The sequence below is a fragment of the Chlamydotis macqueenii genome, chromosome 27, assembly GCF_036417535.1.
Source record: "Chlamydotis macqueenii isolate bChlMac1 chromosome 27, bChlMac1.mat, whole genome shotgun sequence".
Taxonomy (NCBI): domain Eukaryota; kingdom Metazoa; phylum Chordata; class Aves; order Otidiformes; family Otididae; genus Chlamydotis; species Chlamydotis macqueenii.
This window is the reverse complement of record NC_141582.1, coordinates 5632550-5650466: the sequence shown is the minus strand read 5'-3', so window position 1 is coordinate 5650466 and position 17917 is coordinate 5632550. Positions and strand designations below refer to the sequence as shown.

The 17917-nt window shown below is 62.2% G+C and overlaps 1 protein-coding gene across 2 annotated transcripts; it reads right to left on the bottom strand.

Annotated features, from left to right (window-relative positions):
* Nucleotides 1–1860: 1860 nt before the first annotated feature.
* TCF7L1 (transcription factor 7 like 1) lies at nt 1861–17874 on the bottom strand. 2 transcript variants are annotated; one of them, XM_086767948.1, is made up of 12 exons: nt 17638–17872; nt 17468–17528; nt 16631–16761; nt 5816–5899; nt 5527–5659; nt 4973–5075; nt 4627–4710; nt 4037–4180; nt 3784–3943; nt 3450–3557; nt 3076–3136; nt 1861–3002 (listed from the first exon to the last, which is right to left on the bottom strand). In XM_086767948.1, the coding sequence occupies exons 1-12, from the start codon at nt 17824–17826 to the stop codon at nt 2527–2529; spliced, it is 1734 nt and encodes a 577-aa protein (XP_086624074.1). In that variant the 5' UTR covers nt 17827–17872; the 3' UTR covers nt 1861–2526. The 2 variants fall into 2 exon arrangements, with proteins under 2 accessions (XP_086624074.1, XP_086624073.1); XM_086767947.1 differs by having other exon boundaries at nt 5527–5899; nt 17638–17874.
* Between the last annotated feature and the right edge of the window lie 43 nt (nt 17875–17917).

Sequence of the window (17917 nt, the reverse complement as noted above, 5' to 3'; positions counted from 1 at the left end):
GAAATCCAATTCAAGAAGTCGTTTGTCTGCAGCCCGCTCCCGGTGTCAGGGAGAGCGAGGCCACGCGTGATCCAGACGTTCCTCGCGGAAAACCGGTTTCTGGGAACGGCCTTTCTAAAAAAAAGCTACGCTTCGCCTCTTTTTCAAACCGTGGCCATGCACGTTTTCGGCGACACTCTAATCCTCCCCGTCCTGGCTCCTGCGCAGCCGCGCGACACGCTGTCAGGATGCCATTAATTAAAACATCGCGGCTGCTCCTCTTGGGGGCCGTTGCGGGGGAATCGTGCCCTATCCCAGCATTTACAAATTTCTTCTTTGAAAGCGAGGGCTCGAAACAATTTTGTGCGTGGAACGGAAATGCCCGCAGAGTTCAGAGCTGCCTTGGGTGTGATGGTGAATAAAGATGCTGCGGGTGCTTTCTCGTCCTCGGAGGTTTGGTGGTGGCCACCAAGGAGGTGGCATGCAGGCTCCTCTCGCTGCTCGAGGCTCTTAATTAGCCGAGACCCCTTCGAGCAGCGATTTCGGGAGCGACCACCTGGCTGGGATGCTCTGAGCTGGGAAATTAAGCTGTCGCTTCCAGTCCAGAAGATGATCCTCAGCTGGGTGGGAGAAGCTGAGGACTTCACCATCGGCAGAAGTCATCTGGACCTTTTACAAGGTTACGCGAGCGCGCGCGGCTGTACTTTTTCGGCAGTTCCGCCGAGCTGCGATACGGAAGCAGGAATCCTCAGCTCCAGGTGTCGTCCGCTCAGGTTATGGACGCCAGCGTCATCCCGTGGCACGCACCCGTCTCACGCAACATCTGGCAAACGCGGGCGCCGTCTTCCTTAAGGACAAGATGGTCCCTCCTGCTGCAGACAGACGTCTGCCGCTGCTCCAGTTTGCTAAAAACACTTCCCAGTGGCTTCTCGTGCCAGTGTGGCACTGGGAAGGAAAGGAGAACTGTCACAACAGGAGGCGGCGGTGTCGTTTATTCCACTAAACGAGCAAAAGCACCCACCCACCTGAGAGCCAGAGCGCCAGCAGCCGCGGGGTGGGCTCATCCCATCACTGAGTGATGGCTTGGCCGCTGCCCGCCACCATGGGCTGCTTACCTGACACTGCGATCCCCAAAATGCAGCTCTGGGGCAGGAAGAGAGGAGCCAGGCTGGGTCCTGGGGAATTGGCCAAGAAGTTCAGAAAGGAGGGTGGAAGAGGACCACAAACACCACAAATCCCCTTTGGGTGGGCGCAGCTTGGCATTGGATCTGCAACAGAGAACAAAATGGTGACTTCCAACGGGAAAACTCTGCAATAGGTTGGGTTTTTTTCCTGTTAAAAATACAGCGAGGTGGAAGAGTCTTGATTACCTCAAGCGTTGAAGTGACCGAGAAGTTCAGATTGGTTGAAAACCCGCTGGGTGGCCCCGGGTTGACTTCGTGCCGGGGTCCCGTTCCGTCCTAACCTTTCCGCTCCTGGTTTGGGTGAGGCGGGTGAGGGCATCCTGCCATCCCTGACCATGAGATACGCACCAGTAACCCCCCACCTCGCGAGCTGCTGGTGCGCCCCCAGAAGAGGTTTCGCTACCCCCCTCCCATCCCGCTTCCCCGGATCTCTCCAGCAGACCGTGCGCCGCCTGCTTGCTCCATCACAGGTTCGGGATGGGCACCCCAAGATCACCCTGTGCCCATCGACGGAGGCGGCGGGGTGACGCTCTCGGGCTGGGCCCATCCCCGGCCCCGTGCCCCGCTGTGGGGCCGGACGGGAGCCCAATCCCGAGACGCTTCCCGGAGCGTGGCGACACCGGAGCGCCGGCGGGGAGAAGGTGGCGATGGTCGAGGAAGCGAGCGCTTCCCCCACTGACCACGCTGACGCAGCACGTTGCAGCTGTCGTTTTATTTCCTTTTGTGAAAAATAACAAGGTTCCAAGGGGAAAACCCCCCCACCCAGGGCTCAGCCCCGGAGCCTGCCCACCCCTGCAAGACCACGGGACGGAGCAGGGCCGACGGTGCAGCATCCTCAGGGCAGGATCCGGCTCCTCGCCGGGACGGAGCGAAGGCATCCACCACGGCGGGGAGCGGAGCCAACGGGACGGGATGGCTTGGGAGCATCCGGAGGCACCGGATCGGTGGCTGGCATTTCTGCTCTTCCCTCCGGGACGAGAGTGCCGGCCCCAGCGCCGGCATGCCCGTGCACAGGAGCGCTGGGCCGCCAGCATCGCCGGGCCTCGCGGCAGCGACGGGCGCTTGGCTCGCGCCCACGGTCAGCTCGCAGATTTCCATCGTCGGCAGCTTGTGGAGGGTTTCTTTTCTCTTTTTTTTTCCTTTTTTTTCTTTTTTTTTAATAAAAACGGTCTTTAGGTTGACTGCTGGCAGCAGCTCTGAGCAGAAAGCCCCTTCCTCCAGAGTCTGCTTACAAAAGAGTTCAGAAAGGGTCAAATATTGACCAATAATGGTTTTGGCTGCATTTGAATCTTGATTGTGGCTTCTGCAACGTAGAGCAGGGAGGGGACGGACGGGACGGGACGAGGGGGGACGAGTTTTTCCCTTAGTCAGCAGGTTTGGTGACCAGGGAAAGGGGCTGCGTTTGCAGCACGGCCAGGGCAGCCTGCGGGGACGGGATGGCGGCCGCAAAGGACGGAGGCGAGGAGAGGAGAGCCGTGGAGGGCACCGAGGTGAAGGGGATGGGTCTGGAGAGGAGGGAGGGTGGGCTGCCGAGGCTCGAGGAGGAGGAGGAAGAGGAGGAAGAGGAGGAGGAAGAAGAAGAAGAAGCAGCGGCTTTGCCCGAGAGGAATGCGGCCGAATGCACAGCGAGCTGCGCCCTGGCCTCCGTCTTGGTGGTGAGCGAGAGGGGCTGAGCCTGTTCCGAATGGGTGGCAGCCGGCGCGGCTGGGGACGCCAGGGCGGCCGACGGCGTGGCGGGCGAATCCAGCATGCTGCCGTGGGAGGACGCGGGGCTGTCGCACGGTTTCTCGGCCGGCAGGTACTGCACGCACGGCTTCTTGCTCTTGGATGCCAGGGAGCCTGCAAACGACAGAGGACGGCGTCGGTGGCTGAAAGCCGGAGCAGGGAGGACGCTGGCGGGGGGGATACTCACTCTCCGTGTCGTGGCTTTGCTGCTGGGCCAGCTTCTCTCGCTTTCTCTTCTTTTTCTTGCCCTGGAAAATACGATAAAGTCCGAATGCGGCTTTCTGCCACTGGAGAGCCCCTGGGGGCTGCCTGACGGAGGAGGCCTCGGGGAGAACCGGGACTGACGCTGCCCTAGAGCAGCTCACGGCGATGGCAGAGCATCCCCAGGGACTCAGCGCCATCGCCCGCTGCCCCCAGCACCCCAAACACCCACCTCCCCGAGCACAGCGAGCAACCTCCCGCCGTCAAACCCACCAGGAACCTGGCATGGGGACAGGAGGGGAGATCTCCTTGTGGCCAGTCCCCACAGCCGCAGGGCTTTGCGGGAGGGGCTGCACTTACGTAGTTGTCCCGCGCCGACCACGTCGGGTAGAGCTGCGAGTGCAGCTGCCGCTCCTTCCGCGCGAGCTCGTAGTACTTGGCCTGCTCCTCCCGCGACAGCGAGTGCCACTGCAGGGGGAGAAGAGACCACGCTGGAAACCCCAAAGCCACGCTGCTGGCCCCGGACACCCTCCAGTCCACCCCATCCTGTCGCCACCCAGGTCCCCACCGGCTCCTTGGCGGCCGAGGGACTGGACCGCAGGGAGAGGTGGGGTAAAGGAGGCACAAAGTCAGTTTGCGGTCACAAGCGGGCAGCGCGTGGGCACAAAGGCGGTGCCGAGGGAGATGCCCGTACCCGTCTGCCCAGGATCTGGTTGATGGCGGCGCTCTCCTTCAGCGTGCACTCGGCCACCACCTTGGCCCTCATCTCCTTCATGTACAACATGAAGGCGTTGAGTGGCTTCTTGATGTGGGGTTTCTTCTCCTCCTCCTTCTTCACAGTGACGGGGGATTTCCTGCAGCGAGCGGGATGGCGGGTCAGGACCCGCTGATGCCCCGGGGACAAGCTCCCATCCCCGGGGCTCCGTCCCTTCCCGTCCCCCACTCACGAGTTGCCTCCGGGGCTGACGCTGGGCTGGGTGGGTTCCTGCTTCACGATGGGTGAGACAATGGTCGGATGCGGGATGCCTGAGGGGTGCAGCCCGTGGGTGGGCGGCGGGACCATGTGTGGGGAGAACCGGCTGGACATCAAACTGCAGCGGAGGGAGCGGGAGGGGAGGGCTCACCAGCTTCCCATGGCCACCAATTTCCACCCAGAACCTTCCTGAGAACCTCCCAGGTTGAGACACCACCAGCCTCAACCCAGTTGGGGGTCTGGTTTACACTGGGTCCTGCCCCAGCTTGTGCAGGATCGTAACATGGACCCAACTTAGGCAATGCCCTGAACCCATGGGGTGTCACTTTTCTCCCCCGGCATCACCCGTGGGGACCACCTGCACCCTCCCAGGGCTTATTTCCGACCGAGGAGGCCACCGCAGCCTCTGGGGGCTGGTCTGTGCCCGTGCAGAGCGAGGTGTCCCTGGGAGCACCCGCTGCTGATGCTGCTGCGGGGCCAGAGTCCAGCATCGTCCTCAGGGAAGCAGCCAAAACCCCGCTCCCAGCTCCGGGACGCCCAAGGAGGGTCCCTGCCGAGACGCACCTGGACATGGAGGCGTTCATGGCGAGGGCAGGGTAGGGGTGGCGAAAGCCGCCGGGAGGGATGGAGTACATGGGCTGTCCTTGCCTGCAAACGCACAAATTTGAGTGGAAAAAATATCCCCCCCCCCCAATTCACGGGGACCCTCGGACTGCTCCCCAGCTGGTCTCCATCCCGCCGATTCCCGAAATTTCCAGCAGCAAGGAGTCCCTCCCTTCCCAAGCCCCGCGGGAACCCTCAGCATTCCACCGAGCTTGCAGGGGAAAAAGCGGGAGGATGAGGAGGGTCTCAGGGACGCGAGGCTCACGGGATCTGCCCGGGGATGGGGACACGGAGAGGGGATCCTTACTGCGGCACGAGCCAGCCCAGCGGGTGCGGGATTTGGCCCACGGCTCCTGGCGACAGCGGGTAATAGGGGGGCAGCTCGGACGGGTGCGGCGGCCGCGGGATTCCTGCGGAGGGAGGGACGAAGGGGATGGGGTGTTAAAACGCGGACGTGGCGGCCTCCCAGCACCCCATCGCCCTCCGAGCACCCCATTTCCCTGCACCCCATCTCCCTCCTGCCGTCCCGTCCGCTGCCAAGCGTCCCATCGTCCTCCGAGCGCCCCATATCCCTCCGAGCGTCCCGTCTCTCTCCCAGCACCCATCCGGGACACGGCGAGAGGACGTGGGGACAACCATAACGGGGACCTGGAGGGAGCCCCACGCACCCCAAACCAACTTGCAGCCAGGCGAGGGCCCGGCCCCAGCACCGGCTGCGTCCCCGTCCCACCGCCCAGGGACCAGGCTGCGAAAAGCGTCCGGGGAAGCAAAGGGAGCATCCCACGGAGAGCACCCCGTTCCCGTCGCCGCGCCTTTGCTCACCCAGATGCGGCTGATGCCGCGGCCCCACCCCGTGCTCACCCGTTTTCGGGTCGATCTCCGGCGAGAGGTGGCCGGGCGGCGAACCCGGCGAGAAGTGGTCGTTGCTGTAGGTGATGAGCGGCGTCAGCGGGTGCATGTGATGGGCGTGCTGCACCACCGGCACCTTGTTCGACTGCGGGGCGGCGAGGGAGAGCAGGTGGGAGGGCGAAATGACGGCCGCCCCCCCAAAAAAACCCCACCACGGGCATCGTATCAGCGTCACCGGGAGCCGGAGCGGGGTTCTCCCCCCACAAAACCCATCGCCCCCGTAGGAGTCGGCTGCTCTTACCAAGTGCGCGGGCGAGGGCGAGCGGCTGTCCTTCAGCGTGGCGCCGGCGGGCACGTCCAGCAGCGGCCACTTCATCTGCAGGTACTGGAGGAGAGCCGGCCTGACGCCCACCGCCAGCCCCAAAACCACCCCCCCGGCCCCAAAACACCCCCCAAGCCCCGGCTGCCCACTCGGCTGGGGACAGCCCAGCCCGTGGAGGACACTGTGGGCTGGTGGCAAAGGGCTTTTGGGGGGGCGCGGGGCCGTTTTCAGCCCTATGCGCCCCTACGGACCCGGTCAGTGGTGCAAAGCCCCAAATCCTAAATCCCAAACCTCTGCCCCAAACGGTGCAAACCCCCAAACTTCTGCCCCAAATGGTGCAAAACCCCAAACCTCTGCCCCAAACGGCACAAACCCCCAAACTTCTGCCCCAAATGGTGCAAAACCCCAAACCTCTGCCCCAAACGGCACAAAACCCCAAACTTCTGCCCCAAAAGGTGCAAAACCCCAAATCCTAAATCCCAAATCCCTGCCCCAAAAGGTGCAAAACCCCAAATCCCCGTCCCAAGTGGTGCAAACCCCAACCCCCGGCTCGGCGCTGTCGTGCTGGGGAGCCATGAGCCCCCCGCCTTCCCTCCCCTCAACTCCCCAGCCGGCGGCGACGATGCCCTTTCCCTCCCCCAAAACCAGGCTTTTGGGGGCGCGGTGACGGCCGGCACGAGCCGCCATTGCCCGTGGGGCACCCACCCTGTCCCCAAATTGCCAGAGCGCGAGAAACCAGCTCCGTATTGCAACGAGGGGCCGGAGGGGGGAGGCAAATATGGGGCTTTTGGGAGCTTTTTTGGGGGGCTTTTCCCCCGCGCTGGGCGAAACCTCGCTGCGACACCAGGGTTTGTCTCCCCGGCTCCGGCCATAAGTGGCCCCCGAAAGAAAGGTGCTTTGTGTTGTGTTTTTCGGCGGGAGGGAGGCGCGTCCCGCGAGCTGCCGGGGCTGGGGAATGTGGCCTGGCCGGGCCGCAGCTGCGCGCAGGAATTTCCCCCCAGTACAAACCCTCCCGAGCCCCCGGCAGCTGGGAGGCAAAGCCGCGAGGGGCGCGGAAGCGTTAACTCTTCCACGGCCGGACCACTGCGTCCCCGCCACTGCAGCCCCCCAGTGCCCTCCGTGCCCCCCAGCATCGCCTCCCGCTCTTCCCCGGTGCGCAGCAGCTCCCCTGCGTCCACTGCTGCACCTCCAGGATCCCCCACTCCACCTCCAGTATCCCCCACTCCATCACCAGTATCCCCCTCCTGCACCTCCAGTATCCCCCACTCCACCTCCAGTATCTCCCACTCCATCACCAGTATCCCCTCCTTGCTCCTCCAGTATCCCCCACTCCACCCCCAGTATCTCCCACTCCATCACCAGTATCTTCTCTGCTCCTCCAGTATCCCCTCTCCATCCCCAGAATCTTCCCCCGGCCCCTCCAGTATCCCCTCTCACATCCCCAGTACCCCCTTTCCACATCCCCAGTAACCCCTCCTACATCTCCAGTATTCCCCCCCTGCATTCCCAGTACTCCCCCCACTCCATCTCCAGTATTGCCCCAGCACCCTCCCATCACACCCCCCAACCCCACCCACACGTCCCGGCAGCCCGGCAAAGCCGCGGCGCTGCTCCAGGGGACGATCCCACTGGCAAACCGGGGCCACCCCCTGCCGACGGCACCGAAACCCCCCCCGGCTGCGGCACCCCCCCGCCCCAGGCTGGCTTGCGGTGGCATCGGGACGCCCCGACGTCCCCATGGCTGTACCGCTCCAAGACCGGAGAAGCTCAACGTGAGCCGGCAACAGGCGCTGGCAGCCCGAAAAGCCAACTGCGTCCTGGGCTGCGTCAAACGCAGCGCGGCCAGGGTGAGCGAGGGGATCCTGCCTGCTACTCTGCTGTTGTGAGACCCCCCGGCAGCGCTGTGTCCAGCTCTGGAGCCCCCAGCGTCAGAAGGACGTGGAGCTGGTGGAGAGGGTCCAGAGGAGGCCACGCAGATGATCAGAGGGCTGGAGCAGCTCTGCTGTGAGGCCAGTCTGGGAGAATCACAGAATCTTTAAGGTTGGAAGAGACCTCCAAGGTCATCCAGTCCAGCCATCAACCCAACACCACCATGTCCACTAAACCGTGTCCTGCAGTGCCACCTCTACGCGTTCTTTGAACCCCTGCAGGGATGGTGACCCCATCACTGCCCTGGGCAGCCCGTTCCAGAGCCTGACCACTCTGTCAGTAAAGAAATTTTTCCTAATATCCAACCTAAACCTCCCCTGCCGCAACTTGAGGCGATTTCCTCTCATGCTATCGCAAGTTACTTGGAAGAAGAGACCAACACCCCCTCCCTACACCCTCCTGTCAGGGAGCTGCAGAGAAAAATGAGGTCTCCCCGGAGCCTCCTCTTCTCCAGGCTGAACAACCCCAGTTCCCTCAGCTGCTGCTCACCAGACTGGTGCTCCAGAACCCTCACCGGCTTTGCCGCCCTTGACTTGGTGTCACCTGCAAACTGGCTGAGGGAGCACTCCATCCCCTTGTCCAGATGGTTGATGAAAACGTTAAACAAGACTGGACCCCAAGCAGAGCCGCGGGGAACGCCGCTCGTGACCGGCTGACGATGGATTGAAATCCGCCACCACAACTCTCCGGGCTCGGCCAGAGCCGGGGCTGCTCAGCCTGGAGAAGAGGAGGCTCCGGGGAGACCTGAGAGCGGCTCCCAGTGCCCAAAGGGGGCTGCAGGAAAGGTGGGGGAGAGACGCTTCAGCAGGGCCTGCTGGGACAGGACGAGGGGTGATGGTTTCAAAACAGAGGGAGGTGGATTCAGATCGGATATTAGGAAGAAAGGTTTTATGCTGAGGGTGCTGGAGCACTGTCCCAGGTTGCCCAGAGAGGTGGTGGATGTCCCATCCCTGGAAACATTCCAGGCCAGGTTGGCCGGGGCTCTGAGCAACCTGATCTGGTTGGAGATGTCCCTGCTCCTGGCAGGGGGGTTGGACTGGGTGGGCTTTAACGGTCCCGTCCCACCCAAACCAGTCCGTGATTCCACACCTCGAGCATCCCCACAGCCGCACAGGAGACCCCCAACGCCCCCCGCCACCGCACGGACACACGAGACGCCCTGAGCGTCCCTGCTCGCCCGATGCGGGCCGTGCCCCCGCCGCGTGTGGTTCCCCCCACGGCACAGGGGGGAGGCAGGAGGTGCCCCCCGCGGCCCCCGCGGCCCCGCCTCGCCGCCCCTGCCCGCTGCCCCCGTCACAAAAGGGGCTTTCTCGTCTATTCTGTAAGCGGAGAAGCCGCCGGGGGACGGCGGGCTGGGGAAAGGCCGGCCGTATAAAAGGCTGCTTCTCATTTTGAAGCCGTTTCGGGAGGCCGGGGAGGGGAGAGGAAGGAGCAGGGGGGGAGACCCTTTCAAAATATACAAAGAGTGGGGAAGGGGGGCAGCGGGCGAACGGTTCAGTGGTAATGTGGAAAAATGAAGCCCCTTCCCGCTTCCCTGCGGCCCCGGCCCGGACACAGCTCCCACTGTACCCACAGCGTGCGGGAAGCGGGCGCGCGCCGCAGATTGGAGCTATTAAAAAAAAAAAAAAAGGAAGAAAATAGTTGAAAATCGGTCACATTCCAGAGAGATTAGAGCAAGTTCTGGTTCCTCGTTACCAGCCACCCCCCAATTAAAAGCAGGGAGTTAACCCCTTCCCCGCCGGAGCTTTAGCACTGCCATGAGGCCTCCCGTCCGTCCGTCCGTCCCCTCCCCAGAGGAAGGGATTCGCCTCCACGCTCGGGCGCCGCGGGATCCCCTAATTCCCAATTAGGGGCTTTAATGAGCGGATTTCCTCTCCTCTTCCACGCACGGTGCTCGAGCCCGGCAGAGACGTTTTCCCTCGGAAGGGGGAAAGGCGCCACTGGAAATGTCCTGGCTGGCGGCGGGGCCAGCATCACACGGCCTGGCGTTATGCGTCCCGCCGCTGCACATCCCAGCGTCGCGCGTCCTGGCGTCCTATGTCCTGTTGTGTCCCAGGATCGCGTGTCCAAGCATTGCGTGTCCCAGCATCCTGTATCCCGGGATTGCACATCCTGGAGTCGCGTGTCCCAGGGTCGCGCGTCAAAGCATCTCAAGTCCTGGTGTCCCACACCCTGGCATCGTGTCCCGGCGTTCCACCTCCCAGCCTCCCGTGTTCTGTGAAAATCCCCGGGATTGCGCATCCCAGCGTTGCCTGTCCTGGTGTCCCGTCTCCAGGCGCTGCCTGTCCTGACGTCGCACATCCCGACGTCACGCGTCCCAACAGGACGGCACAGGGTCGCAGCGGCCTCCTCTCCACCAGGCTTGAAGGCTCAGGCCTCTCATTTTGGGAGAGAAAAGCTCCGTTTGGGACCTCGGCTCCGTTTGGGACCTTGGCTGCCGTTTTTCCGGGTAAAACCCTACCTGCAGGCGCCGGGAGCGGCAAGCCTCCGTGCTGGCTTTTCCCTTTTTCCAGCCCCGAGATGGCCCTGCAGGCGTCGCAGAGAAGATCCACTTCATCCCCATCCCAAAAAAAACAACCCCTGGACGAGCTGGAAAGCATCCCGCAACGCATCCCGCTGCCACATCCCCCACGTCCATCCCTCCCACGCCACCTCTGGCCCTGGGAGCAGCCCGGGGCGGGTGGTAAGAGGATGGTGACCCCCAACCGCCCGTCCCCATGCCGTCCCCCTTTCCCAGCCCCAGTTCTCGGCGATTTGCGAAGCCTCTGGGCTCGGCGAGCCCCAACGCGGCCCCCACCGATGCCCCCGGCCCTCCTCGCTCCCAGCCTGTTTACACAGCTGCGGGATAACTGACAGCTCGCCCTTCCCCCTCCCGCCTCCACTCCGGCCCTTTTCCCCCCAAAATACATCCCAAAACCATGGCGGGGGAGAAGGGAAAGGCCAAGCACCAAGGTGGAAAACGGGGTTTTGCGCAAAACCAAAAGAGCCCCCGAAAATCTTTGCCCGGGTGTTGGACACTCCGGTCCCGCAGCATCCCAAGGCCCCAGCTCCTTTGGGATAAAACCAGCCGAGTTTGGGATAAAACCAGCTCAGGGTGTGAAAGAGAAACGTGATTTTTGAGGGAAGTGGGTTTTCTAGGCTTGCTGCAGCGACGGATACGATAAAATCTGCGCCTGGGGGGCAGAAAGTTGGAAAACTCCCAGCGTGGCCCGGGGGCTGCAAGGCCGGGGATGCTGCGAGGGAGGTTTTGGTGCAAAGCGAGAGGCGGGGAGGGGTCTGCGGGTGCTGGGCCCCCACCGAGGAGGGGGGAACGAGGGGGAGGAGGAAAAAAAGGGGGGGAGGAAGAAAAAAAAGAGGGGGAGGAGACTCCTTCCTGCGGGCAGTGAGAGGACCGGGAAGGCGAGTCCCACCGGGGGGGAAAGGAGAGCGAACGGGCCAGCGACGGCCCAGCCATGGGGATTTGGGAGCTGGAAATAAAACGGAGGCAGGGAAGGGGCCAGAGAGAAACGGGAAGAGCAGACCCAGTTTCTCGCCGTCCTGCGTCCTCCCAGCTGAAATAAATCACCTTAATGCCCAAAAAAAGGGGAAAAACCTCAAACAGCCATCCCGTTCCTGCACGGCTCACCGCCCGTCCCGCGTCCCCGCGTGGGGAGGCCGCCACGTTCCGCTGCCCCGCGGATAATTAGGGAGGGAGAAATCCCAATTACAGCTGGGACTGACAACCAAGAAACAAGCCGTAAATCCTCGTCCCCCCGCCTTGCCGCTCTCCCAGCCGGATAATCTCCTCCAGATGTTGGCTGCAAACGGCGATTTCCAGTGGGGACGAGATTTTTGGGGGCTCTCCCGCATCCCGCTGAGGTGAATCCCCCCAAAACACTCAGTGGGGTTCCTCCTTTTCCCATCGGGATTCCGGAGTGACGCCGCGTCTCGGGTTGTTCCCCTCCCCGGCCAGCGGCGTCCCCTCCCCAGCGTTTCGAGGGTGACAGCAAAGGCCGTCCCAGGCGAGGAGACGCTGGTTTGGGGTGGGAATGGGGGCGACGCTGGGTTTGCGACCCCTGGATGGCCAGGGCGCCCAAACGGCTCGGCCGCCGCTCCGCAGGGGAAGGTTGGGAAGGGGAGGGATGAGGAAGGAAGCGGGATGAAGGCCGCGGCGGGGGCTGGAGCATCGCCAGGGCGGCGGGGATGCAGCCTCGTCCCAAAACTCCCCAGCGTCCCTCACCCACCCGCCAAGAGAAGAACCGAGTGGCGCAAGCGGGCGTCCCCCCACTCGCCAGCGCTTCTCTCCCCGCTCCCCGAACCTGGCGGCAACAAGCCCTGTGTCCCCCCTCCCGGCCCCCACCCCAAAAAGCTTTTGTCTGCGGCCTGCAGCTCCCGTCATCGCGCTGAATGGCTCCATTCATCCCGCTGCATCCGCGCCGGCGGGATCCCAGCGGGCGCACGGGGCTCATCCCCCCCCCCGGTGGAAAAAAAAATAAAAATATAATAAAATAAAATCCCACCGGCTCTGAAGTCGCCCCTCCCAAGCCTGGAGCATCGCCAGTTTTTGGAGGGGAAGGTCAGGGAAGGTGTTTTAACGGAATTTTGGTGGTGTAGGGTGGTTAAGATCCCATCCAAGGGATGGGGGCGATGGAAGAAGTCGCTTGAAGCCACGCTGCCGTGGAAATTTGGGGTGGAGAGGGGCCCAGGGCCGTGCCGTGCACCCGCCGGCCGCAAATCCCGTGATCGAGGGTCTGACACCTCCAGAAACGCATCTCGGCCTGTCCTGTACCCCCTGACAGCACCCATGGGACACTGGGGGGTCCCATACCCTCTGGTAGCACCCATGGCACAGCAGGGGTCACATCCCCCCCAGCAGCACCCACGGGACACCAGCTCACCCCCCGGCAGGGCCTGCCAACCTCCCCTGCCCTCTGCCACGGCTTCGGGGCGATTCCCAGGGCGCACGCTGGCGTCGCTGCCAAAAAAATCCCACCCCAACGCCAAAGCGAGCCGCGAAGCCGCGCATCCCCATCGCCCCTTCCTCCTCCTCCTCCTCCCTGGAACACCTCCAGCCCCCCCCCCAACAAAATTTCACCAAAACCCCCTCGAAACCCCAAATACGGAGAGACGTCACGGCACGAGCCCAACCTCCCCCCCGCCCTTAACCCTCCTCTTCCTCTGGCCGCGATGCGCCGAGCACTTCTCCCCGGTTTCCTCCTTCCCTTGCTCCCGCCAGCGCCTTCAAGGAAAAGGGGGGAGTCGAGGGGGGGCGGAAAAAAAAAAAACACCCAACCTAATGAAAAGCAGCTGCTCAGAATACCAGAAAGATGATGAATGCGTGTTCCGAGTCTCCCCCCCGGAACAAAACCAGGTCTTGTGAGAGTCGCCCGGAGCGCTTACTTCATCGCTTTAATTTGGGAATCGTGTCGGAAAAGGGAGGGAGGAGGGAGAAGTTTGGGGGGGGGGGGTTTTCAGTGGTAGGTCTCATTTAGACAAAAAAAAAAAGAAAAAAAGCAAAAAACAACCCCCAAATCCCAAAAAACCGCAGGGTAATTAGCCGAATAGCGTAATTAAAGAGAAATAAAGGGGCCATTGTGTGCGGATCCAGGAGCAGCTCGGAGTGGGGAAACTGAGGCACGGGGAGGGGTCGCTGCCGGGAGGGATGTGACCGGCCCGGGGCGAGATGAAGAAGCCAAAAAGTGCTAAAAAAAAAAAAAAAAAAAGGAGGCGGCGGGAGCTCAACCGGCGAAAGACGAACCCCGCGGTTCGGGGACGCTGAGCAAGCCCCCGCAACCAAAAAAAAAAAAAAAAAAAAAAATTAAAAATTAAAAAGTTTAAAAAAATAAATCTCACCCTCTATCCCAGCACTTCCATCCCACATCCCGACGGACGCAGGCCAAAACTCCGCGCTCAGTTGCAGCCTCCAGCAAAAGCTCGCCCGGTTTTCGGAGCAAGGCTTTTTTTCTTGCCAAAAAATCCGTATTTTCATCATTTTTCTTGGCAGCCGCGCGTTTAAGAGGATGGTGTTTTCTTTTGCAGACAGATACGCCTCTGTGTCGCAGCCCGGCGCGGGGATCGCGCGCTCTTCTCAGGAACAGGGGGAGAAAATTAAAAAAGAAAAAAGAAAAAAAAGAAAAAAAAAATGAAGTTTTTTTCCTCATTTATTTCGGGCCCGCAACCCGCCCATGCGCCTTAATTACACCAGCGTGCGTTAATTACAGCGGCGCGGCATCGTTACAAGGCGCGGGGAGCTGTTTGGGTGCCTGGGCTGAATTTCCACGCCCGAGGAAAAGTTGGGGTTTATTTAAATACTTGAATTCCAGAACTCGAATTCCTGGGGTCAGACTGCTCTTTTTTGGGAAAAAAATAATGACACTCCCATGTGAGGATTTTGGGAATCGCGGCTCCGATGCTCCCAGGGAACCAACCCCACTCTTGGGGCTCCCCAGTTCCCGAAAACGCTGCTCCGAACGGCAACGCCATCATTACGCCCCGCCAAATTCCTCCAAAAAACCACCAGAAATGGCCAAAAAAGTGAAAAATCATCCCAAATTTCCGGGTCCCGTTCGGCAAGAACGCCGGCGGTCTCGGAGCAAGGAGAATTAACGGGAGCGTCCCATCGCTTCGGCCACCGGCGGGATGGCGCGGAGACGGAGGCCGCTCTGCCGGTTTGGACGCACGCGAAGGCATCGTGTTTCCAAATTTCAAAATATTTTCCCCGTTTCTGAAAATGCCGGGAGCGGAGAGGCATGAGAGCGCCGTTATTCCAGAAAATAACTCCTCCGGTGGCTCCGCCGCTGCCAGGTCCAACGTCCGTGCACGCGTCCATCCCAGCATCCTTCGGCTGCCTCTTCGAAGCATCTCCCAGGCGTGGAGATTTATTTGGAGATTTTTTGGGGGGTTCCCCCCCCCCCCATCAAATCTTCCGGAGTCATGTGGCAGAGTCGTGCGCTTCAAGCCGCAGCTGAGGGACGGCGAGGATGCTCGCTCACCGGGATGGCGGGATCAGTTTCCTCCAACGGTTGGGGGAAAAAATAAAAATAAAAAAAAAAAAAAAAGAAGGAAATAGGGGAAAAAAAAAAAAACAACTCGGTGGCCTCCCGCCTCCGACCACGTGTCTGGCCCGGCCTCGAAGCCGCCCGGGATGAGGGCGGATTTGGCGCAGAGCTCGGTGCCCTCGGGCGGCGCTGCCACACCAGGATGCTGCACCTGATCGGATGCGGTACGGGATGGAGGATGCCGCGCCCGACTGGATGCGGTCCAAATCGACCGGCGTGTCGCTGTCCCGGGATCCAGGGGATCCCTGCGCCGTCGTATCCCAGGATCCGGGGGATCCCTGCGCCATCGCTCACGGAAAGCGGCGGCTGGCGGGGGGGGGGGGCATGGTTTTGCCGAGCGGCGCAGAGCTCCGATTCTTTCATCACACGAATGGCCACAGCATACGGCGAGGCCTCCCCCTACTCCGGGCGGCGCAGCAAAACTGGAGGCTCCCGATCGCCTCGAGACGCGGCGCACGCCTTCCACTGCCCCGCGTTCGCCCCCGCCACGCCGCCCCGCGCGGAAACGCCCCAATCTGGCGGGATCTGGCCTCGATCCGGTGCTTTCCCGTCCCCAGCCTCAACGCCAACCGGGGTCCAATACCGGGATGCGACATCGCCTCCTCTCCCAGCCCCTTTTAATTAATCCCCCCATCTGGGATTCATTAAATCGTCGTTAGCGGCCGTTTTCTACGAATCCCAACCCCTCTCCCTTTTAATTATTCCGTATTCCTCGCCGCAATTTGGGATCGTGGCCAGCATCCCCAAAACGTACGAACCCCGAAAGCGACAAATTGGAAACGTAACATTTATCCGGCGCCCGGCCGCTCGCCAAACACGGGAATATTTACAACATATAAATACATTAAAAATAAATTAAAAAATAAATAATAATCCCTGCCCAGTCCGGGATTTACGCTCGACGACCACTCAAACCAATCGCTTCCAATAAAGCGGAAAAAACCCCCAAAACCAGGGAAACCCCCCGCAGGACACCATGGGAGAGCGAAACCCTGGCCGGCCAGCCCGCGCCGGGCGTTTTAAACCATTTTAACTCGCCATCCGGCGCGTAATTCCATAGGGCGACGCCGCTTCCCATAAAGCCCGGGCAAACAAATCGTTTCAAAGCATCAAGTGGCATCACGGCGGCTCCGGAATGAGAAATACACCCAGAAAATAAAAATAAAAGTAAAGGAGCAATCCGCCGGGTTCCGCCGCCGCCGGGTACCGCGTTCCCACAGCCCTCCCAGGATGCTGTCGGGGTAGCGGGGAGGGGAAACCGGGGCAGGTAAGGGGCTTGCGTGGAAAAAGTGATGTTTTTGAAATGGGTCGGGATCTCGAGACCGCGCTGGCATTTTCAAACCGCGCTGGCATTTCTAAAACAAGTTTGCGATTCCAGCCCAGGTTGGTGTTTGGGTGTGGAGGGATGGTTTGCTGGGTCTTGTTTTTTTTTTTGGAGGGGGTCAATCCTCCCCCCCCTCTCTCCTTTGTCCCCACCCCCCACCTCCTCTCGCTCAATTTGCTTAATCAGTTTTCTGAGCGCCGGAGGAGGGCCAGACAATGTCAGCCCATTAAGAGCTTTTAAAAAAGTCTTTTTAAATGAGAAAAGCAGCAGCTCAGGGTCAGGTTTCGGGGCTGGGTGCCCGGGGCGAAGCCCCCCCCCCCCCCCAACCCTCCCCTGGGCTGCACCCCTCTGAAAAAGGCCAAATGAACCAAAAATAGGGGGAATAAATCCAATTTCACCCCCCCCTTTTTTTTTCTTTAGGGATGGAGCTGAAACGGGATTTGAGCATCCCAAAAAAGGGGGGGGGGTCTGAGGGGTTTGGGGGACACCTGGGGGGACACTTACGGTGCGGGCTCCGCCGGGGGAGAGGGCTCCGTTGGTGAGGTAGGGGCTGCCCAGCTCGGGGAGCATCAGGAAGGGGTAACCGGGGTAGGGGGGGCCCTTAAAAAACCCCCCATCTTGTTGGCGTCTGACCACTGGGGAGAGAAGGAAAGGGGGAGGGGTGTCAGGAGGTGGGGGGTCCTGCACCCACGGGGCGGGGGGGGTTCACGGGGCTGAGCCCCCACTTGGGGATGGGGGGGAATCTCCTCTGAGGGGCCCCAAGTCCCTTGGGGGGGTCTCTGGGTCTTTTGGGGGGGTCCCCACTTGGGGAGGGGGGCAGGAAGGTCCCCTCTGAGGGTGCCCAAGTCCCTTGGGGGGGGTCTCTGATTCTTCTACGGGGGTCCCCAATTGGGGAGGGGGGGAAGGCCCCCTCTGAGGGGCCCCAAGTCCTTTGCGGGGGTCTTTGGGTCTTCTGGGGGGTCCCCACTCACGGGGGGGGGGCAGGTAGGTCCCCTCCGAGGGTGCCCAAGTCCCCTGGGGGGGCTCCCGACTGCGAGGGGGGTGCGCGGTCCCCGCGGGAGAGGGGTCCGGGTGCAGAGGGGTGTGGGGGGGGGGCAGGGTCCCGGGACCGGTCGCCCGCGGAGCGAAGGGGATCCCGGCTGCATGCTGGGGGCGGGGGGGGGGTGTTCCCTTTTGGGGAGGGTCCCGGTGCTGGTCACTCCCGGAAAGAGCACGAGGGGGCGGGGGGGTTACCGCGGGGGGGTTCACGGGGACCGGTTACGGAGGCGGGGAGGGGGGGAAACAAAGAAGTTGGGAAGTGTCGGGGGCGGGGGGGGGTTTGGGGGGGTGGGTTACCGGTACCTTCGGCCAAAAAGTCCCGCGGCTTCTGGAAACTTTCCCGGGGCGGCGGGGGCCGCTCCGCCTGTGGGGAGAACGGGGGGGGGGCGGTGAGCGGGGCCGGGCCGGGCCGGGCCGAGCCTGGCCGGGCCGGGGTCGCCCCCCCGCACCCCCACGCCCCCCCCGGGCCTCACCTCGGGGTCGGAGCCGGCGGCGGGGCGGCTCTCGGTCTCGCTGACCAGGGACGATTTGAGTTCGTCCAGGTCCCCGTGGGCCGAGCCGCGCCCCGCGCCCTTCTCCCGCTCCTCGCCCTCGTCCTGGAAGGCGATCAGCTCGTCGGGGGCCCCCAGATCGTCCCCCCCCGCCGGTTCCAGCTGCGGCATGGTAGGGTGTTGTGGGGGGGGGGGGGGAAGGGGGGTCCCGGTGCCGGCCCCGCCGCCGCCCCGGGAGGGTCGGGAATGCGCGGGGTGTGTG

Excerpts from the sequence above, each read along its gene's own strand:
- TCF7L1 (XM_086767947.1), bottom strand. The coding sequence starts at position 17,826 with ATGCCGCAGCTGGAACCGGCGGGGGGGGACGATCTGGGGGCCCCCGAC. Across the intron at positions 17,529-17,637 it reads CCGCCGGCTCCGACCCCGAG|GCGGAGCGGCCCCCGCCGCC; the intron begins GTGAGGCCCGGG and ends TTCTCCCCACAG. Across the intron at positions 4,181-4,626 it reads ATGAACGCCTCCATGTCCAG|TTTGATGTCCAGCCGGTTCT; the intron begins GTGCGTCTCGGC and ends CCTCCGCTGCAG.